Source organism: Eulemur rufifrons, chromosome 16, assembly GCF_041146395.1.
Source record: "Eulemur rufifrons isolate Redbay chromosome 16, OSU_ERuf_1, whole genome shotgun sequence".
NCBI lineage: Eukaryota > Metazoa > Chordata > Mammalia > Primates > Lemuridae > Eulemur > Eulemur rufifrons.
Window position 1 is genome coordinate 31,353,894 of NC_090998.1, and position 13,946 is coordinate 31,367,839.

Sequence of the window (13,946 nt, forward strand, 5' to 3'; positions counted from 1 at the left end):
TTCCTTTCCTTTGGATAAATACCCAATAGTGGGATTGCTGGATTATATGGTAGTTCTATTTTTAGTCTTTTGAGAAATCTTCAGACTGTTTTCTATAGTGGCTGTACTAATTTACATTCCTACTAACAGTGGATGAGAGTTCTCTTCTCTGCATCTTTGCCAGCATGTTATTTTTTTTTTCTTTTCTTTTTGATTATAGCCATTCTAACTGGGGTAAGATGATATCTCATTGTGGTTTTGATTTGCTTTCCCCTGATGATTGGTGATATGGAGCATTTTTTCATATACCTGTCAGCCATTTGTGTGTCTTCCTTTGAGAAATGTCTGTTTAGATCCTTTGCCCACTTTTTAATGGGATTTCTTTTTCTGTTGAGTTTTTTGAGTTCCTTGTATGTTCTGGATATTAGGCCCTTATTGGATGAATAGTTGGAAAATATTTTCTCCCATTCAGGTTGTCTTTTCACTCTGTTGATTGTTTCCTTTCTTGTGCAGAAGCTTTTTAGTTTAATGCAGTCCCATTTGTCTATTTTTGTTTTTGTTGTCTGTGCTTTGGGGTCTTAGCCATAAAATTTTTGCCTAGACCAAAGTCCTGAAATGTGTTTCCTGTTTTTTTTTTTTTCCTAGTAGTATCATAGTTACATTTAAGTCTTTTAGTTTTACATTTAAGTCTTTTTCCATCTTGGGTTGATTTTTATATATGGTGAGAAAAGAGGGGTCTAATTTCATTCTTTTGCATATGGATATCCAGTTTTCCCAGCACAATATATTGAAGGGGATGTTTTTTCTCCAGTGTATGTTTTTGATGTCTTTGTCAAAAATCAGTTGGCTGTAAATATGGGGGTTTATTTCTAGGTTCTCTATTGTGTTCCATCGGTCTATGTGTCAGTTTTTATAGAAATACCATGCTGTTTTGGTTACTATAGCCTTGTAATATATTTTGAAGTCAGGGAGTGTGATGCTTCCAGCTTTATTCTTTTTGCTCAGTTTTATTTTGGCTATGTGGGCTCTTTTTTGGTTTCATATAAATTTTAGAATTTTTTTTCTATTTCCATGAAAAATATCATTGACATTTTCAGAGAGATTGTGTTGTTGAATCTGTAGATTACTTTGGGTAGTATGGTCATTTTAACCATAATAATTCTTCCAATCCATAAGCATGGATGTCTTTCCGTTTGTTTGTGTCCTCTTCAATTTTTTTAACAGTGTTTTGTAGTTTCCCTTGTAGAGATCTTTCACCTCCTTGGTTAAATTTATTCCTAGATATTTTATTTTATTTTTGTAACTATTGTAAATGCGATTGCTTTCTTATCTTTCAGCTAGTTCTTTATTGGTGTATAGACACACTAATGATTTTTGTATGTTGGTTTTGTATCCTACAACTTTACTGAACTTGTTTATCAGAAGAAAGAGTTTTTTGCTTGGAATCTTTAGGTTTTTCTAAATATAAGGTCATGTCATCTACAAAGAGGGACAATTTAACTTCCTCTTTTCCAGTTTGGATGCCTTTTATTTCTTTCTCTTTCCTGATTGCTCTGGCTAGGCCTTCCATCTGAATACTACTTTAATTGAATCTTGTTTTTATAGAAACTTTGAAAAGTGTATCTGAATTTTTATTTTAATATCTCCAATTATTTAAGATGGAAAATAGTTTTTTGAAAGCACAGAGTGTATGTTTCATTCTGCAGATACTCAATTTGCTGAGTGTGTTTTTTCTTTTTGACAAAGTTTAAAGGAGCTGCTCCTTTGAAGATACTAAATGTGGGAGATGTCAGCACTCCACTGATGTGTTTGAGTGAATCCACAAATTCCACTGAAAAAAACATAATGTGGGGAGGATGTGGCACAAAGATTTTCTCATTTTCTAATGATTTCACCATTCAGAAGCTCATTGAGACAAGGACAAGTCAGCTGTAAGTTATTTTCTGCCTGCACAACTAATTTGCCATTTTGTTTATGTTTATTCTTTATATTCATGTCAATGCGTTGATTTCATAATAAAGTTCTTTTAAGATGGGTAATTCATTTTTATATTATGAAATTAAACATTCATTATAGAAACTTTAGAAAATTTCGGAAAGCAGAGGGACATTGAAAAAAATCACCCAGCCGAGACACTATTGGACTAAAATAAGTAAACCTATTATAATCTTAATAAGTATTTATCAATATAAATTTTTAGCAATTTTATTATCCCTGTTTCAAATTAGACATATGGAATTGGAAGGCATTCAACTCAGTATTTTACTAAATCCATGGATTTTACATGTGCGGTTTTGGATAATTTCTATTAAGTATTCATTGTAGTAAACATATACTGCAGGAATAAAGTTCTTTCTAGGTGGATAATTGTACAGATGTCCACTCTATAGCCAAGTTAGTGATACCATTTCAAACAAAAATGAAATAAAGTATAAACCTCATCCCAATTTGTTGTTTCAATTTTAAAATTGTATTTTAACCAGATCATTGCAGTTCATTCTTATTTATTATGTTCCTCAGTGATAAGCAGTATAAGATGGTGGATAAGAGCATAAATCGTAGTTCAGATATTGGCTTTGCCATTTATTGGTTTTGTGAATGTGGGCAAGAACTTTTGGAATCTTCAGCTCTCTCTTGGCTGAAGATTGTAATATACTCTATCTCAAAGGGATATTTGGAATAATAAATAAGAAAATGAATATAAGGAGCTTAACATAATTGACCAGCACCTAGTAAGTTATCAATAAGTGTTAGCTATTATGATTACTATTAGCTTAGAGTCACAAATCCCTGTCTCAGCAAATTATGCTAGTTTCTCAATATCCATCTAGTCGCCCAAGATTGAAACTTGGGAGTAATCTTTAATTCATTTGTCCTTTGCTCTTCTGATCCACTCGACTCTACTAATTGTCTGTCAAATCCTTCTTTCTTCTCACTGTTCCCAGCACTCCTGCCATGGCCAGACTGCCATCCACCATCTACAGTTGTGTTAACCACAGCACCTTTCCCTCCAGTTGTCAACCTCTGATTACACTCTCTTTAGTCTGTTTTCTGCATTGCAGATGGAGGACCCTTCTACAATGCAAATCAATCTGGTGCTATTCTGCTGAAAACCCTTCAGTGGCATCCCATTATTCTTTGCATGAAGTCCAAATTCCTTATGGTAGTCTACAAGGCCCTTCATAATTCAGTCCTTGCTCACCTCTCTAGATTACTATTTTGCAACCTCCTTGCCTTCTGTGCTTTAGCCAAATTGAAATTGTCTCACTGCTCAAAGACAGCCTGCTCCTTTTACCCCCAGCCTTGGAATGTGGTATTCTCTTTGCTTGGATCCCTGTTATGCTCCCTGTCTGTTTTAGTCCAAATGCCACTTCCTCTGAATGACTGTCCCCAATCCCATCTATGCAGGTGAGGTGCCTTGTATTCACGCTTCTGTTGCAGTTGTTTCCCTTCTCAACAGCTATAGTATTTTTATAATTGTATTTTAACAAATAGTTTCTTAATACCACTAGTTCTACTGGTTCTCAACATTGGCTGTGCGTTAGAAACCGCTAGGTAGCTGAAAATAATCTGATGCCTGGGCCCCACCTCAGACCAATTAAGTCAGACAAGTTACACCTGAGATGGGGCCCCAGCTTCAGTCCCCCCTCCCCCCCCCCACCCCAAGCTCTAAAGTGTAGTCAGGGTTAAGATACACTGCAATATGTTATAAATTCTCATGGATGAGGATTTTTATTTTCTGTTGTGTTTACAAATTTGTTTATAAGCATGGAGTCAATATTTGGATGAACTCATTCTCTTTCTGTACTTTCCTCTTTTAACCCAACTATACAAGTCTGAGAACTTCTAAAAAGAAAGAGCCTCCAGTTCTTTTATTTCACACAGCTTTTTATGGGATTATGGGTATCAATCAACTCCTTAAAATTCCATATAAGATTTGAAGTATAGATGCTTTACCAGAGAAGAACATCTTTAAATATCAGGCCCTCAGAGCTGTTTATCTCCCAGAAGAGATGACAACCCAGTTTCATAAACGCCTGGAAGTATTTTCTCTCTTCCAAAAAAGTGTCTCCTGTCACGTTGGTCTCTTCCCCGCTTAAGCAGACGGCACATCACTGATCGGGGCTGCTTCATCATCATCAATACTCTGACTGAGAGCCATGTTGAATGGTGGAAGATGACTGTCTTTGAGCCAGAAGACTCCACAGGCCTTTTGAGTCTTGGGTCTGCAACATGTTAGTCATGTGGCCTTGGGCAAATTAGCATTTGTCAACCTTTCTTTCTATAATTAACAAACATTGAGATTTGTCATATTTTAGGTTTTAAAATCAAGGATCAAACAGGATGACACACAAAAGTATTTCATAAATTTTAAAACTCTATGCAAAAATTTGTGCTAATTGGAACTATCATCTATTAACTATAGCAAACACCCAGGAAGGAATTACTGAAAGCATGGTGGCTCTGGCAACACATTGTATTTTCATCTCCCTTGCTAGAATAGAAAAAAAAGTAGAGGAAAAAAAAATCTTCCTACTCTACTACATACTAATGATTGTTGTATCCCTGTGGTATTTTCTTGTCATCTATCTGAGTTAATTGAAATTTTAACCATTTCTACTTTTTCCTGGTTGCTTGTTCATCCTATTAGTTTGTTCTTCCTCTATCCATCCTTCAGCCACCTGCTTAACAAACTGCCTGGTATATCAAAGGTACTTACTTACCTATGATAACTCTACTGGGTCAGAGGTATACAGAAAAGACATGGTTCTTGTCCTTAAGAAATTACACTTATGGTCTAGTGTGAGGGATACACTAATAAGTAAAATTTTATATTTAATAATGTCTATAATACCACAGCTACATGGGTGGAGGAAAGGCAATAGTCCATCTATTTTGATAGGTCAGGGAAGAATTCCAAAGGAGTTGACATTTCAGTTAAGCCTCAAAGGCTAAGTATTTGTTTGCCATGCCATCAGGGCTGTTTGTGAAACGTGTACATTGTCAAATATCTTAGCTTGTAAGGGAGATATTTAAAAATGTTTGTAATTTTTCTTTATTTTCAAAGTCAGGGGGAATGGCAAACAGTTTCCTTTCTACTTATGTTGGGATAATGTGAATTGTTTTCTTATAACTGGACTGGCTTGTGTTGATGCACAGGTATGCCTTGCTTTAACATTTGAAGACACTGCAACTAAATTTTATGTCAATATCTTATGTTTTATAACTCTAGGCGTAAAAGACTAACCCTTAATTTTCCAAGCATTCATGCAACATTCAAAAGTTACAGCTATTATGATGATATTTCTTTTAGAAATTAAGATACAGTATAAAATTCTACAAAGAACCAGATAGAATTGAAATTAAAATTAAAACCAGAAATAAACATTACTCGTAATCTTTAATTTATTTTATTATCAAAGGAAATCAATATAAAGTAACAAAAAGGAAACAAAGTACCAAAGTATGTTATATATTTAATGAAGAATGTTTAGAGGAGAATATGAAATAATTGCAATAGTCTAGCGTGTTTATTTTTCAAAATACTATTAATTTTTATATGCATTAAGAACTATATATATAAGGTTGTATTGCATGTAGAAATTTAAAAAAAAAATAATGGTGATGTTCCTTTTTTTTCTTTCTAGGTTTTCTTACTCAGCTTTCAGTGATTCCAACATCATAGCAGTGGTGGTAGACACTGCTCTGTATATTGCTAAGAAAAACAGCCCTATTGTGGAAGTGTGGGATAAGAAAACGGAAAAACTCTGCGAACTAATAGACTGTGTGCACTTTTTAAAGTAAATTTATTGGTTCTTTATTTTATGCCTGAAAGAGCTGTCTTTACACTTCAGATTTCACAGAGGGAGGAACTATGTCTTATTTTTCTTCCTTTCTGCCTCTACCTAGGCAATTAAAAATAATACAGAAATAAAATTGTTAATGCTTCTCAGCACCATCTTTTGCTATCTAGCAAATTTCATTCCGGAAAAATAAAAGAATAGGGGCATGCATAGGTTCTTACAAAGAATGTTCTCTAATGAAAAAATCGTACATTATTGAAAATGGATACTGGATTCATTGCTGGCCGTAGATCTAATAGTGTCACAGGATCAAATTTTACTACTTAGCGTTTGACTATGGGCCCAAGGATTCTCTGCTCTAAGGGAAAAAAGGCACAAAATAATAGGAAAATATGGGGGGTAGGGACCTACTGGACTGAGCAATGCCCCAACTAAGGGGGAGGGGGGTCAAGCCCACAGAATGAGAGTGCAGTGCTTTGTCTGAGACAGCATGTGAGTGACAAATCTCAGACTCTGCATCAAGCACACCTTTTTTTTTTTTTTTTCCTGTGCTGGTGCAGAGAAACAGGGCCATTGCCAAACTGATCTACTAGCTGCTTTATATCTTTGTTTCATTTTGATTTTACCTTATAGATTTATTATACTCTGGAGAATGTTTTAGAATATATGCTGTATCTATAAATGAGACTTCAAAGTTTACTTTCATAGATTCATCTTACAGTTTTTCTCTGGATTGTGAGAAGGGCTCCCAGTTTATGTTCAGAAGGGCTAACAGTTCTACTTGGTAAAGAATCCCTTACTTCCTGAAGTTCCAAAATTATGGGGATTCTTTTATTTCTGGACACTTGATTTTTGTCCTGAATTAGAGTATTTGCTGTCTCACGGGAAAAATTCAGCAGTTTGTATTGATATCTTTTACATGTAAATGACTATTATTTGATTTTCCTTTTTAACTTTGAGATTTCATGTAAAGCTTTTGAAATTAACTTTTTTCTTTATATTGGGCACATGTATTCTCTTTTTACTGTATTAGATAGCTTTGTGTCCATCTTATTTGTTTCAGAATTTTGTGAAGTTGAGGGGCCATGATGGTCTTCTCTTTTGGTAATTTATGATTCAAGTAAAGAAATGTGGCTCTTTGCCATTTTTTGTTTAGCAAAATTTGTTTTGTACCATTTTAATGATACATAATGTATATTGCCATGCTTTTGTAATTTAAAATGTTATGTATGTGTATATGTAGACATATCTATTTTACCTCTTAATTGCTGATAAAATTATTAATGCATATCCTCTTTATGATTCTAGGGAGAAGATGGTAAAAATAAACAAGGAATCAAAACACAAAATGTCCTATTCTGGGAGAGTGAAAACTCTCTGCCTTCAGAAAAACACTGCCCTCTGGATAGGAACTGGTGGAGGCCATATTTTACTCCTTGATCTTTCCACTCGTCGAATTATACGTATAATTTACAACTTCTGTGATTCTGTTAGAGTCATGATGACAGCACAGTTAGGCAAGTTCTTTCCTGTGGATGTTTTTCATATTCCTGAAGACTATCAAAATATGCCTTTATTTTGAATTTAAGTTTTCACTTTCCATTGTCATTGGAGTGTCTTGAAAGTTCACGTAATGAAACATAGGACTGGGATAAAGTTTGAGTAGGGTCAGTTCGAGAAATGGAGAGAGTAGATGCTCTTGGTCTCGGGAGAGAAGCAGATCGCTGCAGCCGAATCCTCGATCTGGGTCTGTCTTGATTTTTTTTCCTTATACCAAAGGCAAAAAGGGAAAATACATAGTGTTGAGTATATTTTACTTTTTGAGGAAAGAAATTAAAGCAAATGCTTGTTTAATCATAGTCTAGGCTTTACACTCTTGTTAAAGAATCACATGTGGTTTTTCATTCTATAAATAAAGTTATACTCTTGTAGCAACATATGCTGAACTCTACAATCTACAAATATTGAAAAATCATGATGTTTGACTCAAACTTTCATATCTGTTCTTGCTCCTACTTTTTTTTTAAATATGAAGAAATCTTGATAGCACACAAAATATATTTTCTGTATAAATACATTTCACTGCCTTCATTTGATAAAAATTCAATGTAGAAAATAATAATATTATCATATATACAATGTTCGTTACAAAAGTATCCCTGTGGGCTTTAATTCTGCAAAACTACAATTTATATAACTTTAGCAAATAAGTAATAAAATGTTTGACCATGATGAAAAAAATCAGTTCCTTTTGCGAGAATATGTTAAGGAGGATCAGATGCACCCTCACCTGTTTTTCATTGATGGATATCAGAGTTGCACAGAAGGTGTTAGAATTAGATGCTCTTAACGATCGTTGGCTATCAGGATGTGTGTCCACACAGGCAGTGTAGTAGGTCTGTCTATAGTGGGTTGTCTCCCTAGTCTTATTCTACCAAGGTTGTTACATTCTCTTATTGAAATTGAATGTACTTTGGGACCCAAATGGTTGTACATAACTGAAATTTAGTGGAATTTCCATGGGTTATGTTTGATTTTAAAATAAAGATAAATTTAAACATAGTTTACAATATGCTGCATACTGCCTTCACCCTACCTCTCTGGCCTCCATCATTTACCAAATTTCTCGCAGTTCTTTCTGGTCTAGATGAGCATCCAGTCCCTCCTAATTACTGTGCTTTATCCTGCCTCAGTGATTTGCACGTGCTGTTTCTTTCTTTGCTTAGTGAACCTTCTTGCTTAGTTAACTCGTACCCTTTTTGAAATGGTAGCTGATGTGTCAAAACCTCAGATAAACCAACACTGATTAGGTCAAAGTTCCCTCTTGTGGCTCTCATAATACCTCTCCTGCATAACATTAATCATAGTCATGATTTTTTTTTTTCATTAATGTCAATCTCTTCACTAGAACATAAACTCCATGTGGGTTGGATCTGCTTGTTTCTGTTTACTGCTTTATTCCTGGGACTTAGCCCAGGGCCCAGTATTAATACATAGCAGCCTTTTGATGACTATTCGTTGAATAAATCAGTGAATGAGAAGAAAATATGATTTTGTCACAGAGGGTCAGTATATCCACCCATCCAATTCTCCATCCAAATATTCCCATTTGTGCCTTAAAGTAGCCAAGCAGTTTGACACACATTATCTCATTTAATGTTATAACTTTTGGGGGGAGGATTGTATAAATGTTAAAAACCTATTCTACAGAAAGGTTAAGCTGTTTTCTCAGACTCACATAATTACAAATTGCAGCAGGGAGTAGATCACAGATTTTCATACTTTTAAAAAATTACTGGTCTTTATTTAATGTAAATGAAGTGTCTCCTAAAAATAAAATTGTAAATTTAGCTCCAAGGTATTTGTTTCTTAAAATATTAATAACTGTACTTTTTTTAGTCCAGTTTATTATATTGTTTAACAGAAAATTCCTATATTTTGTTTTGGTAAAGGAAGCCTTAAAAACGTCATGCTGGTTTTGGGGTACAACCAGAAAAGTACTGAAGGCCCACAACACCAAAAAGGTAATGTCTAATAGGACACTGTATTCCAAACAGTCAATGATATGAATGATGATAACATATTATGTGTTTTATAAATTTGTAGTAAATATTACATATGATTTAATACTTTCAGCAATTTTAACTGGTAGTTTCTTTATAGTGTAAATAATTTAGACATAAATTTTCAAAATTAAGTTTCAGTGATTTAGGAGTATTAGCTATTTATTTTTTCAGATGAACTAGAGCTATCAATCACTACAAATTGAGAACTAGCTCAAGTTTAAACTAAATATAGCTTTTTAAACAACTTATCTATATCCATATGAGATCTAATTTTGACCAGTGTTTGAAAAAGCTCTATTTCTTTTAGAAAATGAAATGTCAGGCAATTAAATGTTCACACTCTCCATGAAATTTAGTAGTTAGTTTCTATAATGTGTTGTAAACATGTTCCATGTATAGTTTTTTATAATTGGCAATAATTTATTGCATTATTTGTAGCTGTATTGATATATACATTTGTCTAAGTCAATTAAATATAAATGAACCGAATTGAAATAAAAATGTTTTATGGTGGATCTTTGAAACATGATTTCATGTTTTTGTTTTTCTAGAGATACAATCTTGCTTGACTGTTTGGGACCTCAATCTTCCACATGAAGTACAAAATTTAGAAAAACACATTGAAGTAAGGAAAGAATTAGCTGAAAAAATGAAAAAAACATCTGTGGAATGAGAGGGATATTGAAAATCTTTATTTTACAATCTGGGTGGAAAAATTATTCTCTTCTCTTGTAAATATTTCTTTAAAAATGTTTACATGAAAAGTGTACTTACATTTTTAAATAGCTCATGTGTATATGAAGGAATGTTTATATGTTTTATTTTTAATTTAAATATATGTAAAAAATAGTTACCAGTGAAAATATGTTTTAAAGTGCTATTTAAAATACATATATAATATTTCTATATATCCTAATTAATTTTGTGAATTAATTAATGAAAAGAAATCTATAAAGTACTTAATTTCAGTAGTCATACTATTTACAAAGTGGATAATTTTTGTTTTGTTGTCCATAATGAAGATAAACTTTATTTTAAATTCTGTGCTAATACAAGACTGTTGCTTGTTTACTTTCTAGAGATTTTGCAAGGTAGAATAAAAATATTAGGATAGTTTCCCATGTAATACATTCCTTCTTAGATTGCTTTTAAATGCACCATCATATATACTTGTAAATAGTCAAATGAACTTGCACTAATAAAGCCCCTTGTTGGTGTGTGAGTTCTCTTTGTTGCTGATACAAACAGTGCACCTCATGCAACTTCATCTAAAAGAAAATTCCATTAAAAGGCTGATGGAAAAACATGACTTCTTGTCAAAGTCTTCATATCTAGAAAAGGCACAGAAGCTCTCTCTTTCCTTATTTTTCTACTCTATCTTTGAATGTGGATATTCTGAAATTTGTATAATTGGTGTAAATACAATTTTGAGTCCTTCAAGTGATATTTTAATGTTTTTATCTGGATTCTCAACGGTAAGCTAGACCACCGACTACTTTTTTCCTAATCTGCTTCATTCTAATTCTTCTATTCAACTTTTTTCTAAAGTTGTGATGCCATACATCCTAATCATTCAGATAGACACCCTATTTTCAGAATTATAGAATTCCACAAACCCCACCAAGACCCTGAGAACAAATTTGTAACACTCTTCAGGCTGCTGAGGGTGGAAGGAGCTTTGGCTATGATGGGTAACAATATTTGCTGAATCTTCTAAATTATACTAAATTGTTTAAATATCTTCCCACAGTAGGAGTAGCAGGGCCACGTACCTATGTAATAATTTGAGTGTTATTTCTGCTTTAGGAAAAACACATTTGTTACATTCAATGGCCCTGGCCAATATTCATCATTTAAGACAATTCTCTATTGTGGGACAACTATTTAATACTCTCAGAACCAACTGGCATTTTATTATATGAAAACTTTAAATTTATTTATATTAAGAATAATCAAATTCTTAACCATGAAACATTTTCCACTTTTCAAAGGGACCTATCCTTTAATTTGTTATGTAATTAACAACAGAAAATTCATACATGATGGAACTTTGTTCCAGTGATATTTCTTTCATTGCTACTTTGTTTGTATGTGCAATTTTTTTTACCAAAGATAATTATAGAAAAATATGTAAATGAACATTGTATTCAAATGGAATAATAAACATTTTTAAAGCATGATTATAAATTTTATAACTTTGTGATAGTGTTTTACTTTTCAAATGTAGGTCTGTTATTCATCTCATATGAAACTTTGTGTTAATCTGTGTATGGAACATTCTACTATGGGAAGGTGCCTACTAAAGTTTTTTCTTGAGGATCTATGGGATATTTAAATTCAATTTTCTGTAATACAGATAATTGCTAGGATTCCAGGATAAAATCTGATGGGCATGATATATTCTATTTTTAAGTTCTCTTAAAAATGTACTATAAGTGGAATTATTCTCTCTTGAGTACTGAAAAAAAAGACTTAGAGTAACAGATATATACCAAAAATAGATAGTTATTTTAAGTCTTTCCTGATTAGAGCCTGAAAATAATTTGCTAATAATTATCAAAACATAAGCATGTTACTTCAACATAAAATATTCTTTTGGGGAAGTTTTGAATTTAAAAAAGGGAGCTTCTCTGAATCTAATTATTGCAAGCATTCTATTGATTATATGTGAAATATTTTAACTAAAATGCAACTTATTTTTCATCAAAGCAGTGAAATATATTGATGAAACAGCAGAATTAACAAAAAAGATGTGAACTTTTCTAAATTAAATGTGAATATGCAAATGTTCAGAGGGGAGAAAAAGTCCAAAACCCTTGGGACTTTGCTTATTTATGTAATCCATCACTTTTGGTAGCCTAACACCTAAACTAGGGAACTGAGTGTTTTCCATAGAGGCTTATCAGCAATCCAGTAAAAATCTTAAACCATGCCAACTCAGGAGAACTTGACATCTTCGTTCTCCATTCTGGCCAGTTTCCCAGCCAGGTGCCATTGTTTGCAATAACAATTCAGAATCTGGCTGCTTAAAAGTACATAGGTACTTGGTTCTTTCTAATTTTTCAAGGCATTTGGAGTGTTCCTAGCAACTTGACTTTCAAGCAAGAGTCAGGGAGGCACCTGACCCAAAGGCCTGCTGTCTGAGCGCACACTATGTGTGGGTGAGCGAGGTGTGGTGCTTTTCTCTCTCTGCTGCCCCCCCTGCTCTCCTTGATCTGTACCCTTGCCTGGGAAGCTTCTGCTTGAAGGAATCTCAGTCTAAGGCAAAGAGTAGGGAAAGGGAAGGGGTACTAGCATCTGGGTCCTGGGGCTGCTTCTAGGCCTCCTTGAGAATTCACTGTTTCATGGCAATCAGGGTCTGGAAAACTAGACTTTATGGAGTACATTATATGGTACATAGCATTCTGACCCGGGCTTCACCACACTCACCTATCTGAACACCACCAAGAAAAGGTTATCAGCATTTATTTATGAAAAAAAACAAACAGTGTGATAAATACTCTATTAGAAGTATTATGGGAAAGTAGAGAATGTGTCTACTTGGCCAAAGAATGGAGGATATGGGAGGATCACACACACACAAAAGCATGTATTTAAGCTGAGACTTTTGGGATGAAGAGGCATTCAACACTCTCCAGAGTGAAATAAGCATTCTAGGCAAACAAATCACACAGGCAGTATCTTGGGAACATGAGCTTATTTTAAAGGCATCCTATCAAATATGTACTGAAATTTGTGACAACTCATTGTAGAGAAGTTACATCTAGTGTATATGAGATACACATAAGTGACTGAAAATGCAAGAGAATTACCTATTTATGTATTGATACAGCATTTTTCTGTGAAATGAGAGACAAAGCTAATGAGCTGGGTTTTTTTTTTTTGAAGGGAGTTTTTGTTAGGATGAAATGCAGAGAGATGTTTCAAACACTAAGTTTATCTTGTAGGTTAAGAAATTATAAAAGGAATCTGTGACTTTATACATATTTATAGTGAAGGACAAGAGATTTCCTCATCTCATTACAAAGTGAGCCCACAGCAACTAACTCAAAGTAATTGCTGTCATGACAAAAGTAAAAGAAACAGATAGTATATAGTGGAAATGTAATACTATTGTAGAGATCCAGGGGATAAAATGTTTGCAAGCTAATACTCTCTCATGTTGGCACTGTTGTGATTTCCTGTTATGCATAGTGTCGTTAATGCTGGTGAGGTTATATGTCAGACTAATTAGGCGACCACCAATAGAAGCTGCATGAAGGCAAAGGAGTATTTTCTGACCGTAAGCTTTGTTTGGATGGATCTCTGCTACCAGTCACAAGATGTATTTCTTAATGACACAAGGTTGAATCAGAAAATCTTTGCCATAGATAGATCAATAAAAACATTGCTGCTTTTTTTTTTATTTCAGCTTATTATGGGGGGTACAAAAGTTCAGGTTACATATGTTGCCCATGTACCGCCTATCCCCCCAAGTCAGAGCTCCAGGCATGTCCATTCCCCAGACGGTGCGCAACGCACTCATCATGTAGGCATACACCCATCCCCTCCCCCCACCCCCCACCTCTGTCTGATATCCGATTGGTATCATTCCCAG

At 33.9% G+C, this 13,946-nt stretch overlaps 1 protein-coding gene across 2 annotated transcripts in view; it reads left to right on the forward strand.

Annotated features, from left to right (window-relative positions):
• Positions 1–11,523, forward strand: part of LRRK2 (leucine rich repeat kinase 2) — a 137,426-nt gene extending 125,903 nt beyond the window's left edge. Inside the window, exons 47-51 of one of the 2 annotated variants that reach the window (XM_069491825.1) lie at positions 1,726–1,910; positions 5,628–5,780; positions 7,092–7,300; positions 9,236–9,307; positions 9,901–11,523. In XM_069491825.1, the coding sequence (XP_069347926.1) occupies positions 1,726–1,910; positions 5,628–5,780; positions 7,092–7,300; positions 9,236–9,307; positions 9,901–10,022 (741 nt within the window). In that variant the 3' untranslated portion in view covers positions 10,023–11,523. Of the gene's footprint in view, positions 1–1,725; positions 1,911–5,627; positions 5,781–7,091; positions 7,305–9,235; positions 9,308–9,900 lie in introns of both variants that reach the window. The other variant, XM_069491824.1, reaches the window with a different exon arrangement.
• The last annotated feature ends 2,423 nt before the right edge of the window (positions 11,524–13,946 follow it).